Below are 23,060 nucleotides of genomic sequence, written 5' to 3'. Positions count from 1 at the left end.
ACAAATAAAGAAATAAATACGCATATCTGCAGCTACGCATAACTGAATTTCTGAAAGTGATATCTACAAACAAATTCTTCACTCTGTACAAACTTGTGGAAACACTTTGGGATTAAAATAACAGATAAAGCTGTTACTTCCTGCAAACTGCAAACTGCATTAGAAATCATTGCAACTAAGCAGAGGGAACTTTTTTCTACAGACCTAAAACCACTGCCTTTCTACATTAGGCTATTTTCACATTGTAACCCCACTGAAGTACAATTCAGCTCCTTTACTTAAGAAAAACAGAAACACTAACACATGTGATTATATAGTGTAGTAGTGAGCCACTGCTAGCTTCCAACAACACTGATATATTGTCCTGACTCTCAGATATTTGTGCTCGGTGTCTAGACTCGACATAACGAGTTCTCAACCTTCTCTCCTCCGCCTCCGCTCGTTAAATGTTATGTTTACATATGCTTGTATTGTTCGTACAGGCACATACTGAATTCATAATGGTTGTGTTGCTTTTATATTTGAAGTTTCAAAAAGAAGCTCAAACCTTCCTTCTACAATGTTAACGTTGCACTTTCGATATGGTGTTGGTGCTCTATTATTACTTTTGATTATTATTATTTAGATATAAAACTTTTCCAGCACATTTTAACAATAACGCAATAATACTGATAAACATAATACTTTTGATCACTTATAAATCATGACTCACAATTTAATTTCTATGATTATATACTTGACAATATTTACCTCTGAAATCCAAGTATGAAGTTAATTACAGTACAAATACCTCACATGTGCATTTAAGTAAAGTGCTTAAGTGAATGTAGCTGCATTCCAACAGTGGTTAGTCATGTTTGGCCGTGTGAGGCGACATAATCAGGCTCAAAGGTTGTGGAAAGACGGGCTTAAAGAAAACGGCTTAAAGTTGGAGTCGATGGAAGAAACAGGACAAACAAGTCGTCCTAACGTCCTAATTTATGAAATAATTGGTTTGACCGTCGAGCAGCATTACGGCTGTGGATGCACATATAAGTAAATTACAGCGGCATGAATATGGATGATGTGGGCAATTGCTGAATTGAATTTAGGCAGTTAAATCAATGTCGATGAGGACAGATATGTTTTTGGACTTTTTCCGATTAGCATTTAGGGAAGTCAGGGCTCCTCGTATTCACCGTGAATGCTGAGTTTTTTTTTTATAGCATTTAAATCCCGCGTCACACTCTGTGGCTATGATTACACCTTCAAAAGTGTAGAGGAGTAGAAGAAATGTAATTGGTTCGAGCGAAGGGTGTAATGAATGAACTGGAGAAAGCTGCGAGCCAGTGGTCTCCCTGACACACAGTCAAATTAATGTGACACTGTCAGGAAACTATAAATGTAAATCCATAGCGGTGACGTGCACGGCTGACACTGAGGGCTGGATATAGCCGCGGCGGTTTTGTGTACATACTTCAGTCTGCTCAGTTGGCTCACTTAATAAGATTTGCTCTCTTACCAGTGTGTGCCTCGACCTCTTTTTTTTTCTTTCTCCGAGGTTGATTCAACGTCTTTTAATAACTCTCATGCTCAAAGAACTACGAGTCCGACGGAGAGGGAAGGAAGCAGAGATCCTTAAATGTGTTTCCATTTGAAGGGCTAATGGATGAAGTGTTTGTAACCAACAGAGTGAAGTGGTGTGCTGGACGATGGCTATTACAGAAACAGGGAAATCTGGAGGACAGATGTGTACAGAAACACAGGCTCCAAGTCGGTCTCTGATGTTTACATTGGTTATCTCCAATTTAGCAGGCATCTGCGTCCCTGGACACATTTCCCCTCAAAAGAGCCTGACATTAAAATAACACTCATTTATGTCCTGTATGAATATAGAGACGGTGCATGCAATAAAATAATACCCCCATGCAAACAAATAAAATCCCAACTCTGCAGTAAAAACCTTCCCTTTGTGGAGCTTAAAATGCAAAGTTTTTTGTTTTTTATTGGCATCTGACGCTGCATCCCCCATGTTTTAATGGATCCTTTCAAAGAGTTCCTGTTATTTCATCTCCATTTTCTAAAAAACAAACAGCTTTTCACAGTCTCTCTGTACAATTACCTATATTCACTCCTCACATCATCTGCAACTATACAGGCATATCAAATCCCAACCAGTTGGAGACAGTATTTCCTTATAAAGGAAAAGCCTGCGAGGGATAGCTTGATATAGCTGTGCCTCCCTCACTAAGTAGAAACATCAAACATGGGTTTTCGGTCTTCTTATAATGAGCTGTCTTCAGCTGTCAAGTGGTGCCGGGTGCTTGTAACCAGCTTTCCATGCAATGAAAAACTGACTGCCGCTCCTGCCGTCAGAAAAGCAGGCCATTTGAATAATATAGAGTAACAGCAAATAGGCTTCAGCCTGCAGCCAAAAAACCACACGGCTCTGTATCTCTGCAGAATTAGCTACTGTACTTTGATGCGATCTACTGACAGCACACACACGGAGAAACAAAACCACCGAATATTCTACTTCAGTCCGTCTGAAACAAAAAAACAGAAAAAAATAATGCACTGAATGTTCTGCTGCTGATGTATGAGGCAAATAGCAACGCTTCAAGTAATTCAATAGCACACCGGAGCGTCCACGCAGCACCAGCAAATCTTAAAAGCACACAGCCGTTCCCTCCATATCAATCAGCTGAATGACACGGTGCCTTGTGCGAGTGTCAACAGATCCTGTTCGGGGACTTGTTCGGCTCAGGACCAAAACACAACAGGTGAGAGCAATTCAGCAGCTGTCAACACAGGCCAGAATATAATCAGTCTATGAACTGAGCCGAGGCTCGAAGAAAGAAAAAAACACAACAACAGGATTCAACCATTAGCTTTGCCATAGACTGTTTATTTCGACCTCCGCCAAGGAAGTTGTGTTTTTATTGGTGTTAGTTTGTTTGTTTGTTTACTTGTTTGTTACGAGCATTACACAGAAACTGCTGTATGGATTCCCACGAAACTTGGTGAAAAGATGCAGTATGGGTCAGAGAAGAGCCCCTTAAATTTTGGTGTGGATCCAGGAATCTTCTATCACTTTCTTCAACATTGCAAAATAGAGCTTTTATTGTGACATTTCCACCAATTTCCAGAGGAATAGTTCATGGATCTTAATGAAAGAACACAGAGGGGCCTGATATCTCTGAGTTTAAGTAACTTGGTGCGGTTTGATTGAATTAAAGAGGACAGTCGGGCCTTGACGGCAGTGTGCGCTCTGCTGAGTGCCATTCTGCTTGTATTTATTACTTTACCAGGCAGTTTCAGCTGCTGTGATGCAGCACATTCAGTCAGGAAGCTGAGCTCGGGCTTATGGTTTGTGTTTAAGCAAATACTGTAGACTTAGGAAACGTGCCGGGGTTTCTGAGAAGCAGCCAACCGAGTCAGTTATTGAGTAGAGCAGCCAAACAACAGTGAGAGCTGGATCGAACCAGGGCTGCAGCACGTGATTATTCTCATTTCTGTATCATCTGTCGATTCAATTAATATTTCAGCTGATGAAGACTCAACAGTGAAAAATGATCCCGATACTTTGTGTCCAACCAGCAGGGTCCGAAACGCACGGATACTCAATCCACAAATCAGATAAAGTGAAGTGAGCAGCAACTATTTGAAATATGAGAAGCTGCAACCTGTGAACGTTTGACATTTTTGCAGCGCTGACACAACAACAATCAATTAATCAATCTGCAGCTATTTGGACGGTCAATAACTCATTGAAATCATGTTTGTTTTTTACAGAAGTGCCCATAATTCTCTGCTTGTGACCTATTAAATGTGAGTATTATGAAAGTAAACTGAATATCTTGGGGTTTCAGACTGTTGGCTGTACAAAACAACACATAACAAGGTTCAAACTGGACCATGTTCACGTATTTTTAAACAAATCAATGACTTTAACAATAATTGGCAGACTGATTGATAATTAGAATATTAGTTAGTTGTAGCCCTATGTTTCTGCTTAGTAAATGACTCAAATAATTCATCCTTTACTAATACCGTGGCTGATTAATTTTCTGCCAAACCAATTAATCCACTCATTGTTTCCACTCTCTATTAAGATGAATCATTCCCGTGGTATTCGTCGGCCTGGCGGGGGTCTCCTGCTCGCCACTCGGATTTTTCCAGGGTTTCAAAGAGAAACTCGGGGCCTCGCTCTTCTGTAAATGCCGCCCGTCCACACTGTGCTGTCATTTCCAGTTAGGCAGCTTATAGTTTAGCAAAGCAGCAGACACAGCCAGCAGGCCACTTGATAATATAGGTCAGAGGACTGCAAGCCCACAGCCAAGAGGTGACACTCCACATCAGCAACATACCAAACAGCCGGGTGTCATTTCACTGACACTTCCTACACCGATGCATTAGGAGCATTTATACACTCGGAATCCTACACTCACATGTCTTAATGTGTTGGTATGATTTCACCTCGGGTGTGTCGATGAACGCACACACACACACACACACTCGCCTACTGCTCATTCCGGGACCGAGTTAAAATGCAAGGTAACACATTAACTGCTGAATGTTACACTCTGTCTCCGCGCTTCCATCAATAATTCATGTTATTACTGCTGCGGCATGATATCTCCGAAAACACTGCCGAGCGAATTTATTGCTATGACTGCACATAATGGACTCAAAGTGGGGAAAAAACAGACTTCTGCTGTGAAACTGTAGATAACTCTGTTCCAGCACGACTCCGGCAATCTCGCTGAAATTAAGCCCGTAAAATCCATATCATTCAATTTGTATGGATGCAGCGGTGTACCGGTGGCAAAACAGAGCGTAAGGGACATTCCGAATTCTATGTTCGGTGATCCAATTAGAAACAATGCACCCTGAAATATTCCATATCGCTGCGAACAATTCCCCCGCGAGAAATCCGTGCCACTGCGCGCCAGCAGTGGGGCAGACATTCCTGACTGTCAGCGTTCTGGGGCGGAGCGTTGCATCGCTCGGACAGGACTTTCAGCTTGGGAGTCAAAGGGATGCATGCTCCCAGTGGGTGGGTGTCTTTCTATACTGTCGGTACACACACACACACACACACACATACATACATGCACACACACACACTGCTCCTGTCATGCTGGGAAGGTTTCAGCCTGCTGCCTCCGAGAGGTCAGCGCTGGAATTCCTCAGGCCAAAGGAGATTAGTAATTGAGTAATGGACATGGTGACATGGACAATGAGGAGACAGAGAGGAAGAGAGAGGAAGAGAGAGGAGAGGTTGAGAGATAGAGAGAGAGAGAGAGGGAGAGAGAGAGGAGAGAACAGGGGTATGAAACACAATATGAGTTCATTATCTATCTCTCCTCCCCATGACTGACCTTGGCTTCAGTGTCCCAAAACAAACTTATCTGGGAATTAAACAGCAGCTCTGGGGAGTGAGCCAGGGACAATTGAATTAGAATATGTTGGGCTTTTCTTTTTTTTTGTAGACTGCCTCAAGACGAGAAAGAGTTCAAGGTGCAGCGTTTAAAAAGGTGAGAATTATTGTACATAATGTTCTGGCACTTAATGCATGCAGTTTATTCATATGCATAAAAGTTGCTGTACTATCTGCGGGGCGCTGAACTCATCTTTTATTCACCGATTCCATTAAGAGATTGCTCTCACATGAGCCGCGGTGATATATGAACTTTGCATTTTGGCGCGGTCATAATGACAAAGAGAAATAGCGAGATAACAGGAGTTTTCAAAAGCCTTTCGCGAAAGTGGGAGAGGCATCCATCATGTAAGGTGACACCGAGAAAAAGCTGCGTCAGCTCCCTGGAATCACTGCAGCTTTGTACCCTTGTATTTTAGCAAATGCACAAAACACACACACACTCTCTCTCTCCCATATTTACACACACATACACACACAAAAAAACAAAGCATAATGATTCTCCACCACAGTTAAGAATGAAAAATATTGGCTGGAGTATTAAGGAAGAGTTTCTCATCTGTGGCTACATTCTCCTCAAAAGGTTATAATAACGATCCACTGTAGCTGGGGGCACTGGAGTCATGCATCAAGGCAAATGTTTGCCTGTACAAGTGGTTAGTCAATGACAAAGTGGAAAAAACCGGGCTGAAGAGCAGCAAGCGTCTCCTGCGTGTTGACAAACCAGCCGCTGCTGCAACATATCATTACTAGGCTACAAAGACACAAAAGAGTTTGGGTGAAAACGAGCTGGAAGGACAGGAATGACAACTCCTAAACCGATGGGAAATGTTAGCAGGGCTTTTTATAGCCTTTGAAGTCCTGGGTATTCCATTTTAAAGGTTTTAAATTACACTATCCTAAAAAGCTGGTAATAATTTACATGCTATTTCAGCAATGGTGAGGAATTCACTGGAGGGCAGTGTTCAGAGTTAATGACTTGTTCTGCAGCAGGAGGAGGCACACGTGCACCCCCCCCCCACCACCACCTCTAAATTCCTGCCATTGTTGTGTGAATGGGGAGATTTGGTATAATGCACAGACTGGCCAAGACCAGAGAGCAGTATGGATGGAAAAGATCAGTGCATAAATGCGCCATATCACATTTACACTCCAGTCATTCAGCAGAACGACCTTATCCATCAAAACGCTGCTTGCATATCTGAGCCACTTACACTTAACTCAACTAGCTTCCCAGATGCCTGAATTACCCATTCAGGGTTTCTCCCTGAGGAAAAATCAAAGAAGCAGCAAATGAATACAATCTAATTTCCCTACAAGCTGGCTTTCCAAGCACTGAAACACATGCACGGACGACTGCCGTGAACCGAAGAAATGGCTCTGGACACATGCCAAAGTGTTTTCCACAGCAATCAATACTGGCCTACTGCTGCAGTCCCCAGCCTGTCACTGTGTGTGTATGTGTGCGTGTGTGTGTGCGTGTGTGTGTGCGTGTGTGTGTGCCAAAGCCTTGTCAGCTACAGGGACAGAATAGAGGAGAAGAGAGGTCAGATGAAATCAGAGGTGATGATAATAGCCCATTAATATAACATGATCCAGAAATATTCTCCGAGGTTGTGGATTCCCATTAAGAGCCCCTCGCTGTGTTTGCAGTAAAGTGGGGTATATATAAAATAAGATAAGCATAAGCAATTAACCGCCTGAAGCCGAGTATACAATAAGTGGGTGTTGTATGCGGCGAGCTGTTATCTACAACAGCTCTCTCCTCGCTCTCCAAAAAACAGAAAGTATTACAGCCGGCGAGCAGCACACCAGCAGGAGAGGCAGGCCATTTGGAGTGAGAAGAAATAATGTGTCACTCAATGAGTTTTAAAAACACATGTGACTGTTTAGTCGGTGGCAGTTTGCAGGCAGACAAATAGAGCGGAGGCCCCAATAGAGGGTTTGTCATAATGGGTGAGCAGCTCCACACAAAGCCTATTTAAAGAGCAGGCAGAGCTCAACTGGTGGGGGTAAACACTGCTTGTCAGGCTGAGATACAATGAAAAATGGAGGCACCTCCACATATATGGACTTAATAATTAACTCAGTATAAATAGATTAATACAGTTTTATCTGGACGTGCTCGTCAGCCGTCCAAGCAAACGCCGGCGCCGAGAGCGAGGTTTATTCAATGAATCACTATTTTTATTTTCCGCGCCGGAGCCGACTGCATTTAAAGCTGGCTGCGTTTAAAAAGGAAATTGACCTCCAACCCGGTGACAGAAGAAAAACAAGCACAGTAGGTCATGGGTTGGTTCCTCTTGCGGCTGCACAGCGCAGCAAAACAAGCCAAACACACGGCGCAGGAGAGGCTGAGAGCAAACAAATACCTGAGAAATAACCAGGAAATTACATCATATCTCAGCACTGAGAACACGAGTGAATCAGTAATCCACTTCTACGGAGCTGGTTCAATATACAGCTGTAATGTCTTGGGGGTGAGGGGGTGGGGGTGGGAAACAAAGTTGAGGTATTTGAAGGATATTGGCTTCAGGCTTAAGATAATAGCTATCTACAAGATAAGAGCTGCGATCACGCTGCACCGGCTGCTTCGTGCACGTCAAGTGTCCCAAACTGTTTCTGTTTCATGCTGAGTGAAGAAAATAAAAAAGAATTGGAGAGTAAATCCAACTTGATCTAAGAATAAGTGTCATGAGCCTCGTTGATACTGAGCTGTGGCTTTACCTCATGATGCGGCCTGCGCTGGTCGTGAGAACACAGCACACTTCCTGAGAGCTCCAAGTTATCAAGTTCATATCTGCATGAGTCACTGAGCTAATTTGAACTCCTGATTTTCAGCCAGTCAATTACAGATTTACAGTTCCGTAACCTCCCGCACATTAAGCAACCAGAGCCTTGGAGAAAATGTGACTAATGTGAGGTTAATAAACTGCTTAATAAAACACCTCAAAAAGAGAAAATAAAAATGATTCCTTTCACACGTGCGTCACCCGGGCGCAGGTTTTAACAGCCAGCCTGTTTTAATATCACAGCTCTCCGAGGCTGGTTCACCCTTCCTGTTTGTTTTTTGGATTACGGGTTGCATCTGTAAGCACTCCTGGCTGACTCATGCGGCGCAGATTAGTGTTGTGGGGCAAAGTCAGCGAGAATCTGAATGGGCTCAGTGAAGGTCATAAAGTGACTTTAAGTTGTCAGGGCAATTTCCAGCGTGTAATATACAGTAAGTCGTCCGATTCGCTGAGAGCAGGCGGGTTCGACGAGGCTTTTGATCGAGATCAGCCTGCAGGCACCTTCCATTCACTTACACATATCATCCCCCTGAATGATATCACTTTATGGGTCTAGCCTCTCCTATAATCACAGTGCAACTTCAAAGTAAGAGCATGTGTCTCTGGTGTTTGAAGGATTGTGCTGCGTTGCAAGTTGCTACATAATTCATGCAGGTGAATTATTTGTATTGCTCTGATGTTTCTACCCTGTTATCAAGTACACAAACTACAACAGTAGGATGTTGTTTATGTCCTTAATGTGTGTGCGAATATTCAATGTTCATTTGCAGGATTGTGCTGTAATCTCTCATAATTCATGTGGCTAAATGACTTTTATCCCTCATATGTTGTGAGATAAACAAACTACAGCGGGAGAAAGATTATTGCTTGAGAATATTTCATTTGCAGGATTGTGAGCTGTAATGGAAGCTGCTACATAATTCATGGAGGTACTTTAATTCTTCCCAAGTTATCTAATACACAAACTACAGCGGTAGTGTGATCAGGTACTTTTCATTATGTCCCAGATTGTTTGCGAACGTGTCATTTGCAGGATTATGCGATAATAAATGCATTTAAATGACTTATGCTCCTGTAAGAACTCCACTCTGTTGTCTAATACACAAACTGTAGCTGCAGTATGATGCTGTGTTTCACTTTATGCCCTTAATCATTTGAGAATATTTCATAAGCATTCACAGGATTGTGTCACGAGATGCAAGTTGCTCCATAATTAATGTGAGCAAAGGACTTTAATTCTGCTTATGTAACCTCATACTCGATCTACAGCAGCAGAATGACCCTGTGATGTACTTTGTCTGTAATTGTTTCAGAATATTTCATTTGCATGTGCAGGATTGTGCTGTGAGGCCACTTACTGCATAATTCATGTGGGTGAATGACTTTTACTCGTCTTATGTAACCTCACACACAAACTAAAAATGATCCTGTGCTTCACTTTATGTCCTAAACTGTTTTTAGACTATGTCATTTGCAGGATTAAGTGCTGTGATGCAAGTTGGGACATAATTCCATTCCTCTAGTGTTTCCACACTGTTATCTAATACTCAACCTGCAGCTGTAGTAGGATTCACTTTTCTGTCCTTAATTGTTGGAGAATAATTCATTTGCATTGGCAGTGCAGCTCTTTGCTGGTAGATTTAACCAATGGAGTGGAATGTAAGCACTTTGCAATGCAAATAAGTCTTTGGGAAAGGGGCGGAGTTGACATGTCGTTGCGCAAGTGTGGCCTCAGAACCGACGATGCATGCACTCAAAGTAATTACTAAATAATTGCAGCGTGTTAAAGGCTAAAGCGAGGAAGGCTTCGGGAGATGATACCCGCTCGTGGAGAAATCCTTCCACAAATGGCCATAAATAGCCATCTTTCTCATGAAAGGGAAATGCGATAGCCACTCTATTACTCAAGAGGAAAGAATGTAAGTAAACCATCAGCGGAAGAGTCAAGTACAAACACGGCTTTGTCCTTCCCCATAAACAATGTAACAGCAGCGGAGAGTCGCCGCTGATCACAGGCGCAGAGCAGCAATTAAAGCGATGTAGTCGCTGGATGAAGAAAAATCAGAGAGGGAACAGATCATCATTTGTGCCGGTGAGAAGAAGAAAAAAAAACCCCTCCAAAGATCAGAGTGATGCCATTCAATGTAACCGGATCACACGCGCCACATATGGCCACAGTCAATCATAGCCATTAGCTCCCTGTGCCAACAACAACGCCTTAATGTAACACAGGGACGTCTCACATTGTCGGGAGGATGGAAATGTCCACATGGAAAAAATATGCAAAGCGTGGAGAGAGGAGTTAAAACGTGTCGGCGCTGGCTCGGCTCCGCTTTATTACCAGAGCTCTGCCTCTTTCAACATCAGGCGGCATTACAACATATCCAGTAACTATCGCACCGAGCGATCTGAGCCACATTGATCCCATGCATTCATTATCGTTTCGCAATTTCCGCCCATATGTCAGCATTTGACACGCTTCACCCAGAGAAATGAGACGACGGAGCCCCGGCGCAGGATTCTTGCGGATTTTCCCCCTTTATAACACAATTAACCCCATAGAGCGCAGCGGCCGCCTTATTGAGCGCAGCTGGACAAGTGCACATTCAGCAGTTGACACCACAATAGACAAACAGGCTCAAGGAAGACCGGGGAACCAAATAGCGCCTGTAGGTCAGTCCCTCCACTGCCCGGACACATCAATGTCAACATCCATACATGCGCCTCTGAATGTCACCAGAGATTCAACCAGCAAACCAGCAATACAGATGCAGCTCATGACAAAAAAAGAGGCTCGTAAACAGGAACAGGAACAAGACACGATTAAAAACAAATCACACACATTACGCGTGATTATTCATCAGGCGATTAACAGTCCTACCTCTCCGTGAGCGACTGTCCGTCCCTGGGGAGTATCCTCGGGTAGAAAATAAAGTTTGGAGCTTGATAAAAGTTGCTTGCTTGTTCTTTCCTCCCAGAGCAGCTGAAGCTCCGCTATGCAAATAGGATCCTCCGGTTTACATCTGACGAAGAAGAAGTCTCCGAGAGACAGAATCCTCGGTTTGCCGTCCCGGTTAAATTTAAAGGCTTTATAGAATATATATGGTCCATGTAAACCGCAAGACGAGCCCACCCACTGTAGAGGAGAAACAAACGAGACAGATTAATGAATGGATTTTATCAACTCATTTTTGTAAACAAATCATATGTTGGCACAAACACATTAAAAACATTCGTGCGTAATTACGCGCGGCTGGCGAATATCACATTGAGCATTTCTCCTGTTTTCTGCGCACAATTAGTATCATGCAGGCTAACTATTTTTAGATGGTCAACATATGACACAGATGTGGTCGAATGAGCCGCAGAGTGTAAAAGTTTCTCAGGTTCAGACACATGAGGACATTTGGACGGAAGGCGACGACGAGCCGCAGAGCGAAAAAATCAAACAATTCGACGGTTGATAACAAACGTTACCTTCAGTGAGTTCGGCTCCATCTCGACGTTATGAATTGATTAAACTCAACACGCTCTCCAAACTTGCTGGCTTGAATGGATTGCCGAAGGTCCTGCAAGGAACACACGTCTGTGGAGTTTCAAACATCGAGTACAGTCGATGACGAGCGGTGGGAAAAATGCGTTTCGAGAGTAAACACCCTTCAGGAATCATTGCGTAAACCCATGTGCTAATTTAATGGCGGAAATCGGCGATACAGTTTTTATGGCGCATTAATATGGCGCGTAATCACGTGTTTGGACCACATATTACCGTATAACTATAAACAGACCAATAATTTTTAATCGTGTTTTAATCGCGTTAATCATAGACAGAACACACTAATTTCACTCATTTTCCAGCCTCGAAAAGATGAATTTGTTCCAGTATTCTGCGTTAACGCGTTGCTCTGTGGATACGTGTCTTCCAGGACTTGTGTGAAAGACGTTCAGTATGAAAGCACATTTCTCACAGTAATGACACTGAGGATGTCTTCAAGAAACAATGTTACATGAGAGTTAATAGGGTTATCAACTGATTCCTCAGACGTGGGAGCCGCGAGGTGTCGGCGCAGCTCTGAGCGCAGCGGTGTGTGTGTCTGTGTGTGTGTGCCGGGGCTCAGCCGCACAGGTTTTGGGCTTTAAAGCTGGAAGAATAATGGCCTTTATGTATTTTTGGAGGCGAACATGAGAAAAGACGAAATTGGCCGAGTTAGGAAAGCGGGGCGTCACGAGACTGGATTCACGAGGCGCGCTCCTTTTATCCACGAATCACGTTAAAAACGCAGCGCTGACCTTGTGCGTGTTTATTAGAAATAAGTCACACTTCCAAGATCAAAGCCACTTATTTATATATATTTGTATAAACACTGGGTGATTTGCATATAGATCAAATACAATCAATGATTATTGATTTCAGCGATGATTTCTTCACCAAGTTACACAAACTTGACGGTTTCTGTTTCCCTCTGTTCTCGTCGTTCTCTGCGCCGGCGGAACGTGTCAGCTGGATTTTATCTTCTGTCTGGAGTTATTCATGTGTCCTGTGGAGCAGTACCGGCCCCGTCCACACCGCCGCGCTGTTTCCCCTCTGAGGTCCACCCTGTGCCCTGCATTTATCCAGCACTCAGATCACAGAGCCTGAGCAGCGCCACAGGCCTCCTCCTGACACCAGCTATTTCAAGTGCACTATTACGCAATGCGCCTTTTTTTCCAGAAATGACGAGCAGAGCAAACAGGCGCATTGATTCACATCCACTAAAGTGTTTTCATGTCGAACTGACTCCGCTGCTGCTGCTGCTGCTGTTATGAATGACTGCCTGGTTTTCTCCTTAAGATAAACAGATACTGATGAAGAACACTCAGTGAAATAAAGGGTCATAGATAATGACTCGTTTCATCAATGGGCTTCAGCATGTATATGTAAATATATATATATATATATATGTATATACATATACCTATACATACAGTATATATGTATATACATTAGAGCTGGATTCAATGCTAAAAGATAATATCCACAGGCTTTTTATGTTATGTTATTTGGTGTTATGTTATGTTATGTTGTTGCATTGTGTTATGTTGTGTTATGTTATGTTGTGTTATGTTATGTTGTGTTATGTTATGTTGTGTTATGTTGTTATGTTATGTTGTTTTATGTTGTGTTATGTTATGTTGTGTTATGCTATGTCGTATTATGTTATGTGTTATGTTGTTTTATGCTATATTGTGTTATGTTATGTTGTTTTATGTTGTGTTATGTTATGTTAAGTTATGTTGTGTTATGTTATGTTGTTACGTTGTGTTAGGTTGTGTTATGTTATGTTGTATTATGTGTTATGTTGTTTTATGTTATGTTATGTTGTGTTATGTTATGTTACCAGAGCTTGATGATGAAGAATCAGTTGAACCAAAGCTCATAAATAATAATTTACACCTATTATATCAATATATAATTCAGCATATTATCATATCAGATCATATCATATTATACATTGTATCATATCATATGGTATATTGTGTTATGTTATGTTGTTTTATGTTATGTTATTTTTATGTTATGTTATGTTGTTTTATGTTATGTTATGTTGTGTTGTGTTGTGTTGTGTTGTGTTGTGTTGTGTTGTGTTGTGTTGTGTTGTGTTGTGTTATGTTATGTTATGTTGTGTTGTGTTATGTTATGTTATGTTATGTTATGTTATGTTGTGTTATGTTATTGGAAACCAGATATACAAACACGGGCCATCACCAGAGCTCACAGGATTGAAAGCAGCAGAACATTATGTATTAATACTGAAATACGAGGCGATGTTCTGTGACACGCTGACACTCTGATATTTTAAGAAGCAGTTCACAGCGTCGGGACGGTTCGGAGTAAAAGGTGGATTACACAGAGGCTCATTGTCTTACATGCGGCTGCAGCAGCGTTGGGATTCCTGCAGAGAAGCCAATATAAACCGCAGCCCTCAGAGTTATCTTTCCTGATTTCTCTCACAGCCATTTCAGTGGCAGAATCAATGGGGTTGCATTGTTAATGGCAGCCACAATAATGAAGTCCCTGGTTAATCAATGGCACCACTCGAGCTCTTATCTGGCAATTGCAAGTGTTTGCTTGTCAACAGCCAGAGCCCAGCAGTGACTGCAACAGTGTGATTCAGACAATTATGTGAATTGGTGTGAAGGTGGCTCCTTGTGAGAAATCGGAGGTAAATTGAAAAAGGCGTGTTGTGTAGAAAGAGAGATGTGACTGTGATGATATGATATCAAAATATCAGCTGTACTTATTTAAAACTGAGCCGCGCCGGAGGATTCATAAAATCGCAATTTACAATCTCAGCTGCGTCTCTTTATCTCAATTTGTCTTCGTGGTGAGATAACATTCAATAGAGGATGTTAACTTGAGAAAAGGTAGGAACTCGAAGTGTGAAAAGAATGAACGAGTAATGGTCCCAAGCATCCTCTGCATTACAGACAAATAAGTATCTGGAGTAATGCACTGTGAGTCGGGTTCGACAGCTGAGCATCACTTTCAGGTAGGAATTAAATGTGTTTCACCACATGCACGTTAAAGTGTGACAGCTCAAATCCTCTTTGGAGAATCTGAAGTTAACCTGATTTAAGTGCAGCCTGCGCGAGTGACTGTGAGTCTTTCAGGTTCAGTTCACTTTATTTTCCACTTTTGCTCAAAAGTTTAGCGTTTGATTTTTTTTTTTTGCAGAGTGAAAGATGATCACTCACTAGATTCTCTGTTTCATTCCCAGAGCTGTGACATTCAAATGGCTCTTGCCACTGCTAATATGTGTCGACTGCATGTGTGAGCGAGGACGCCTGATGGAAAAAGCCTTGAAATGAAACAAAAAAAATGGATGAAAATGTCTCGGGCAGACACTTGCTCAGAGCAGGAACGCACAACGACTGGATAAGTGGCGAAGCGTTATTCCTCGGCACAGGTGTTTCACGTTCCACATAATGAGGCGGCCTCAGCGGGGAGCCACAAATGTGGTTGGAACGCCACCTCAGAATGGAGAGCTGGGGTTACACGTTCAGTAGCAAAGCAATGGGAAAAAAAACATTAAAATAGCATATTCCTACATAATTGTGACCATATGCTGACACGTCTGAACGGTGAATATGGAACGCAGTTAGAATTACTTTTATACAATTGGCTATTTAAACACCACAAAGCCACAGGTAGGAAATCAACTGACAGACGGCTGCAGAGATGAATTTAAATAGACGCTTTGAGGGTCTCGCGGAACGGAGCCGTGGAGAAACAGTTTTTTGACTACACAGTTTTTTAAAAATGGTTGAAATGACTGTTGATACAGGTTATAAACTGATTTGTTGACTGATAGAATAAAGTCTTTTTGGAGGTCGGATTGGTTTTGGTCAGAAAGACATTTGGGCTTTTGGAGACTTGTTAATTAATCGAGAAAATAATTGTCTGATTAATCAATTATTTAAAAATAGGGGCGAATACTAATAATTATATAGAAATAACAAAATAATTCAATAAAGGGCTGCAACTAATAACTATTTATGTTATTACATCCGCCATGAAGGTTATATTTCCATTGGCTTTTGTTTGTTAACTTGTTTGTTTGATTATTAGCAGGATAAAACTAAAACTACGGGACAGATTACCTCAAAACTTGGTGGAATATGCAGTATGGTTCAAGAAAGAACACATTGAATGTTGGAGAGGATCTGGCTAAGGGGCCCGATCCAGGAATGATCTCCAGTGAGTTCAGACGATGATTAATCTATTCACCAATGAATCATTCAGTCTGTGAAACATCCGAAAAGAGTGGAAAATATCTATCACAATTTACTTGAGCCAATCATCTCTCACCAGAACCCACAGAAAGTTAATATATAAGACAAATAAAACCAACAAATTCAATGTTTGGGAACCTGGAACCAAGAATGAGGGGCTAATCAATCAATTTACCAACTATTGCAATTTAATATGCAGTAAATTCAAAGTGTTTTCTTTACAGTTCACTGTGAGAACTCCTTTTTAATCACTGTTCATTTCAACAATATCATATTTATACATTCACATGCTCCATATATGACATTTTACATTTGAGCTTATTTCAGCCTATTGTTTTGGTACAAGCAGGAATGAAGTGGAGGAGTGGAGACTAGAAGAAAATTGAAAATATGTTACAAATGTACTTTGTTACTTTCCCTCAGTGTTTTAAAACAAGACATCACATCTCAAAATGTGCTTTAAGAACAGAGGAGGAAATGATTAAAGGTTAAAAACACCCAAAGCCTTCACATTTACTACATGAATCATCTAATTAGGTGTTGGAAACAGCCTTAAAGGGGAAGTCAGAGTTATTCAGCAGTGCTGGGCAGTGTAGGGATTTACGTGCATGACCATCACTTTTAAACACTGTAAAAACTTTCAGCGTGATATTGGGATCCACATTTCTAATCGAAACACCAGGCATCATGAAAATCTACACGACCGCAGCATTAAAGCCTCTGAGAAATTAAGACAACACACCCAATCTCCCACTAATTCCACATGCACAATTGCATTAGACAGCAGATATCCATCTATCTTCAGTGGAAAACCCCGGGACATTAGAAACCCATCACGTAAATTTGTCCATGGGAACCGGTTTGAATTGTAACTCTACACCTGCGTCTTTGTGTAATCACACGACAATGCCTCTCGTCTGCAGCTCGACTCGAGGAAAGGTAACAGGAGACGTGGGTGAAGTTGCACGGCTAATTTTAGCCTCTTAGACTCATTATAAGTCGGTGTTGCATTTCTCTCCATTCCATCGCACATGGGTCCACCGACAGTGGACGGCTCGGGCACGAGAAAATCCAATTAGTTTATGGACAGAATCAGTTTCTAATCAGGACTTAAGTTGGACGTTTTCATCTGGAGGCTGTTTGAGATGCTTTCTGTGTGTATTAGCAGGTGTCAGCCAGTGTACCACAAGCTGAATATTAACCGACTGAGCTCATAAATATCTGTGATGCAGTGATATCCTCAGAACATCAAAGCAGCCACCACATGCAGTGAACTGTGCAGGATTATTACTGTTCACAGCAGAACAGAAAGCAGCTCGGAAGCAGAAAAACAACTCCAACTTTTTGATCTTGTCTGATTTAACACTTGTTTATCCGAGCTCCCGTACCTCATCACGTTTTAATGCGTAATTTATGGTTTTTCTGCAATTCAACCCTTTTCATTTACAGCGTGCAGCATCATTCCAAACAAAAAAAGAATGGCCGCGGCTATTGATCAGATCTAATATCACGTATTTATGTATGTGTGCTATAGGAATAGTATATTCATAAGGCAAACACTGGTCTGAATGGCTGCCTGGACAATGAACTAATTGCCTGCAAAACACAATTTCACATTCATGGGCCACTATTACAGCTGAATTGTTTGATAATGTCAAGTGAGTCATTTTATTAAGCGCGACACAAATGTAATCATGCGGCAGGGCAACGTGAACTGGAGTGTATAGAAGTGTTAACATCACTGTGGGTTTCAGGTTATTACTGCCGCAGCAAATGTAAATTTGCCTCATTGATGGAGAGTGCTCAGCTGAATCAGAAATGTGCGAACCACAAACAAAATAGGCCGCTTCATCCCATCTGCATACACATCAGGACACACAGGCACACACGCACGCACACACACACACACACACACACACACACACACACACACACACACACACACACACACACACACACAGTCCCATTTTATATCTCCCCATCTGAAACCAGGATTAGAACCATGAATAATGCATTTATGTAAATGTCCAATGGGTATAACTATAAAAGATGAGAGTGATTGAAAAGGCATTTTGTTGGATTGAGTTACAGCAGCCTGTGAGTTATGGATGTTTTCAGTGCAGGGAGCGAGACTTACACCAAAAAAAAAAGAAGAAAAGAATATGTGCTTTTTCTTTTTAAAGCAGAGGAGTCACCGTGTCACTTCCACATCTGAGGAACACATCTGCACAGAACCTGATCTCAACATGTATGATTTGCTCTGTGTGTTTCGGTTTATTGCACCCAGTGGTCAAACTATCCTCCACTATGAAGTCACAGAGGACAGAGACCTCAGCATTTCACCATCTGTGCAAAGCGTCGCCGCTGCCTTTCTCCTGTCAAAACACGGGATTGTTATTAAAATGGGCATAAATGTCAGCAGACGTCTGTAATCAGATTATGCACTGGTGTGTGTCAACCTCCCATCGGGGGCCGAGAGCGCCGTGTTATGTTTATGTCAAATAACTGTGTGGGTATACAGGCAATTACAGTGCAGCCACTTACACGAGCAGTTTTTTTTTTGTGAGATTTCTCATAAGATATTCTGCCCCGAACACCGGCTTCAGCTGTCGTACGTGCAACACTGCTGTAATCTGTGCAATCCCAGGCTGTGATGTATCCGCAGAGCAATCAGCCTCGTTAAAGATGGAGACCGAGGACGGATTGTGAAATATGAATGACAACTGCTAAATTGTTTCCATTACAGAAGAGGGAAGATGCAGTATTTTATTCAGAGCCCGGGAAAATAAACTCTCAGCATTAATAATTTATCTCATTTTATAAGGCAATTTAGCAGTCACTTGAAGTTGCTATGGTGACAGGGGGTATTTTGAGACAACTAATGACCTGTGCAAAACCCACTCACTGTAAACTTCACTCAAGCTAAATGAGATTGCTGTCTGTGCCGTGTGTGATACATGGCTGAGAACTTAATCCCCACGCTATGCTTGGCCTTTTTTTTCTGCACAGGACAAATTAAGGTTGTTAATATCAATGTAAAACATCTGTGGGCTGTTTACCGAGCAGGGAATGTGAGCCAAGCAGCAACAAGCACCACGCTGCATAGAACTGGAAATAAGCCCTTTTGATTTGATTGCAAGTGCAGAATTCTCAACAGGAAAAAAGGTCAGACAGAAATCCAGCGATTGAAATACTCATGATGTGAACCCTCCATGATATGGTTTAGAATGTGACTCTGTTATGTTTCACACTGAACCTCCGTCAGTATCTCTTTATTTGCCGGGCTTACGTCAAAGATTCCACTCTGGAAAAAGAAGCTTTGAAGCCTCGCTGGGTTCTGGGGGCGAATCATATTTGTCCAATAAGTGCCTGGCCTGTTGCAGCTGTCGAGGCTGAGACAGAATGAGTCATGTGTTACCCATTTAAGTCCAATTTCTCCCATGCAAATGCTCGACATGTGTGACTCGGCAGGGCCCGTGAGTCAAAACAGTGTTTTTGAAATGAGGGGAGAGAAAATCAAGGCCGGAGCTGTGTGACCGTTTAGCCACCTGCTTCCCGCATGAACTGCTTCAACTGTCACTCTGTGTTTTATTTGGGTGATCACCTACCTGTTGTTGTCTTTGTGTTTTTAAAGTCAGGTCAGATTTATTCATGTAGCACGTGACAAACAGCAGGAGTTGAGCCAAACTGCTTTAAAATCACAGCAAATGAAAGCAATACAAGTTTGGATTTAAAAAAAAGGAGGAGAGGTGCAAATATATAGACTCCAAATCTCTTCAAGAGGAAAAAGTAAAGATTAAAAAATACCCATAAAGACAAAAGAAACTTTCAAAAGAAAAGAAAACATTCAAAATTATTAAAAAACCCTTTAAAAGACTCTGTAAAAGGCTATTTTAAAGGTTAAGAATACCATAAAGCACTTAAAATGAAAAAAAATACAAAATGACTGAAATAAATAGTCTAAAAAACTATTGTTAAGTGTTTTTCCTTTGCAATCAGCTATTTGTTCATGCTCATAAGTTTTTTTCTAGTGCTTCAGTCTGAATTTTGGAAATTCACTGATAATATTAAGTATGAAGTATCTTCACTGCACCAACCTGCCAGTTCCATAAATCTTTGAACTGCAACACAAAGAATATATAGTTTAATAAAATCCTGTAATTTGTGAACAATCCACTGTGGGTTTTTTTTATTTTCTAACATGGTTTTAAATCAGTCACAGCCTCCATGAAATTCACTGAATAAACAAAGACAGGGTGCAGCTCAGTGACTCTTCTCTTTTGGAAAATAGCAGTTATATTCACTGAACCATGCAAAATATTCATCATCCCTGAAAATTGACATTGACACACAGGTTGAGCAATGGCTTGTAAATGTAGCAACACTTCCTGTTGACAGTGTGCTGCACCTTTTGTCTGTAGCCATAATAAACGTGAGATTAAACTCTCCTGCAGACTGTGGTGTTAGCGCCACCTGTTGGGGTACAAGGGTAAGAACAGGGAGCTGGTGACAGATGTATTACACTGGATTACAAGGGTAATTTACAGCGGAACATAATCGCCATGTTATTAATTAGCCAGTCTTGAGAGAGGCATAGCTGTTGGTCACAAACTAATGAACATAAATGATGGACCATGTCAAGCTCAGGTTTCAGAGTAAAAAAAAATGAAATACCTCTGACGTCATAACTAGCAGATTCCCAGGGTGCTGTTCTTATTCCAGATTAAATGTCTGACGTGTTTCAGGGTGACAACAGCTCTTCAGACGAGACTCTGCTGAGACTGGAACAAATTCATCTGTGAGGGTTTGCAGATTTGTACGACATGTGTTTTACCACGGGGGGGGCTTTGAAACCAGGAGATACAATAGATGATAGAAATATTTATTATGTGATGACAACAATACCAAAATGCATATCTTTGTGTACCATTAACACAAACACACAACATAAAGAGCATAATTTACTGATGTGCAAACCCTATATGCTGGTTTGGTATTGACGTCTCTCTAGTCCCCCGCCTCATCATTATTGTTACTTTACTTTACAGCAAACTATCATTAGCAACAGTGTTAACTTCACATTTGTCAAACAGAAGTAATGAAAGCACAAATTACTTTTCTTCACTTTCATAGAGAAGTAATTGTGGACGACCAGACTCCTTAGAGCACGACCTGATGATGGTCACGTGACATCCAAACTTCTGGTTTTAAGCACAATTACAATTTAAGTAGAAGTTTTGCTTTTAATTTGAATGATGTTTTTCTTCTGGGTAAACTGAAAAAAAAAACAAACAGGTTTAAGAAGCAAACCTTGATTTTCAAATAGATTAATAGAAAACGGCACTTTCAATGAATGACACAGACGTTTGACTTTTTTCACCTCCAGCAGGAGCTCCTGTGATTGAATAATTTAGCACCTGAGATTCTCTTTGTGAGTCAGTGACTTTGTAATATTAGAGGCACATCTTCATTCGGGCTGCCGTTTCTGGTTTGAATCCCTTTATTTGTGGAGGTTGCATGTTCTCACTGTGTCTGCATGGGCTTCCTCTGGGTACTTGTTGGTAGATGATGGATTGGATGGACAACTTTATGACAATGTCCCCTCAACAAGACAGGGCCACAACATTACAACACAAGACCTACTAGCAACAAGAAACAAACAAACAAATAAAAAACGACAGAATTTTGTGATCCAGTGTTTTATTTCAGTCAGACGTGACAAAATTGTAGCCACACACAATATAAAAATATTCCAGAATAATATCAATATAACAAAATTTCCCTTTGAAGGATGTTGCCGTATGAGTGCCGTCAAAAATAAAAACATCTCCACTGCACCAACCCTTCATCCAACCAACATTTCACAACCTCACCTGCGTCAGGATTCCTCCTGAGGTTGTTTTCCTCAGATGTCAACCGCAGTCACCTCAGAGCCCAGGAAGGCGACAGAGCTGAAAATGTTTTGTTGTGCTTGTGTTGTGCTGCTCGTGCTGCCACAGTCAGAAACTGTGCAGTGCAGTGTTTAGATATATTCTGGTAATGCAACTGTGGAATCAAGCATCGCTAACACCCCGTGAGTGTCTTCATCTGATTTTTAGTTTCCAGTTCCTTTTTAAAACCAGCAATATTATTTCCCACACTGATGCAGAATAATGCTGCATTTTATTCTTCACGGAGAAGACTGTTATTTTTTTGTGCTGACACAGAAATCAGTGCAGCTACATGAGTTTTGCAGCAAGGGCATTTCTCGGCCATTTCTGTCAGGGTGCAGGGTGTTGAACAGCACCTTCACACAGAATCACTGGGTGACACCAGGCCTGGGGGGGGAGGATTGACTTCGGATCACTTTCCTGTCTCGGTCAACAGAGCAGCGTTTGTCTCTTTTTTATCTCTCTCACAGAATCAGTCAGTGTTTTCATGAGCGCAGTCGTTACTAACACTGCTTTGATTTTCTTTCACTCCTGCTTGTTTCAGTAGTTTGGCAAGAGGCAAACTGGATAAACACAAAAACACATCGGTGGTTTCTTCAAAAACTCGAGCCACAATGTTATTCTTTTTGCGGTGCAGGATGTAACATAACTCTTTTCCTGCGCGCGGCTTTGTCTGAAATCCTCATTGTGATTCCACGTGATGCAAACCGGGGCATGATGATGATGATGATGATGATGGACAATTTGGAACAAAGACAGGAAAAGCTTGTCTCCCTTCCAAGGTCACAGGCCGGTCTACTGTTTCCTCCCCCCCCTCGATTGATTTGAATAGAAATCAACTCAGCATTCAGTAGGGCAAAGTGTGTGTGTGTGTGTGTGTGTGTGTGTGTGTGTGTGTGTGTGTGTGTGTGTGTAGTCAGAAAGCTGACATGGACTTGGTGTGATGTGATATTTCCTGCATGGGGAGATAATAGGATTTGTGATTCGACTACATGATCACGGTTTAATGTTGAACAAACCTTCATGACTGAGGAGAAATTCCGGAAAGAACAGATTAATAATTCATCAAAGGACGTCATGTGTGTTTTACTGTAACTATTTTTGGTGAGCTTGTATGTAAATATTAACTGTATGTCATATGTA

The 23,060-nt window shown here is 41.7% G+C and overlaps 1 protein-coding gene across 1 annotated transcript in view; it reads right to left on the bottom strand.

Moving 5' to 3' along the window:
• The window catches only part of arid5b (AT-rich interaction domain 5B), a 78,935-nt gene extending 67,053 nt beyond the window's left edge, over positions 1-11,882 (bottom strand). Inside the window, exons 1-2 of the mRNA XM_035171952.2 lie at positions 11,692-11,882; positions 11,096-11,350 (exon numbers count right to left, since the gene is read on the bottom strand). Of these exons, the coding sequence (XP_035027843.2) occupies positions 11,096-11,350; positions 11,692-11,712 (276 nt within the window). The 5' untranslated portion in view covers positions 11,713-11,882. The remainder of the gene's footprint in view (positions 1-11,095; positions 11,351-11,691) is intronic.
• Positions 11,883-23,060: the final 11,178 nt, after the last annotated feature.

Source organism: Hippoglossus stenolepis, chromosome 12 (assembly GCF_022539355.2).
Source record: "Hippoglossus stenolepis isolate QCI-W04-F060 chromosome 12, HSTE1.2, whole genome shotgun sequence".
In the NCBI taxonomy this organism is placed as follows: domain Eukaryota; kingdom Metazoa; phylum Chordata; class Actinopteri; order Pleuronectiformes; family Pleuronectidae; genus Hippoglossus; species Hippoglossus stenolepis.
The sequence above is the reverse complement of the archived record's forward strand: the minus strand, read 5'-3'. Positions and strand labels throughout refer to the sequence as shown.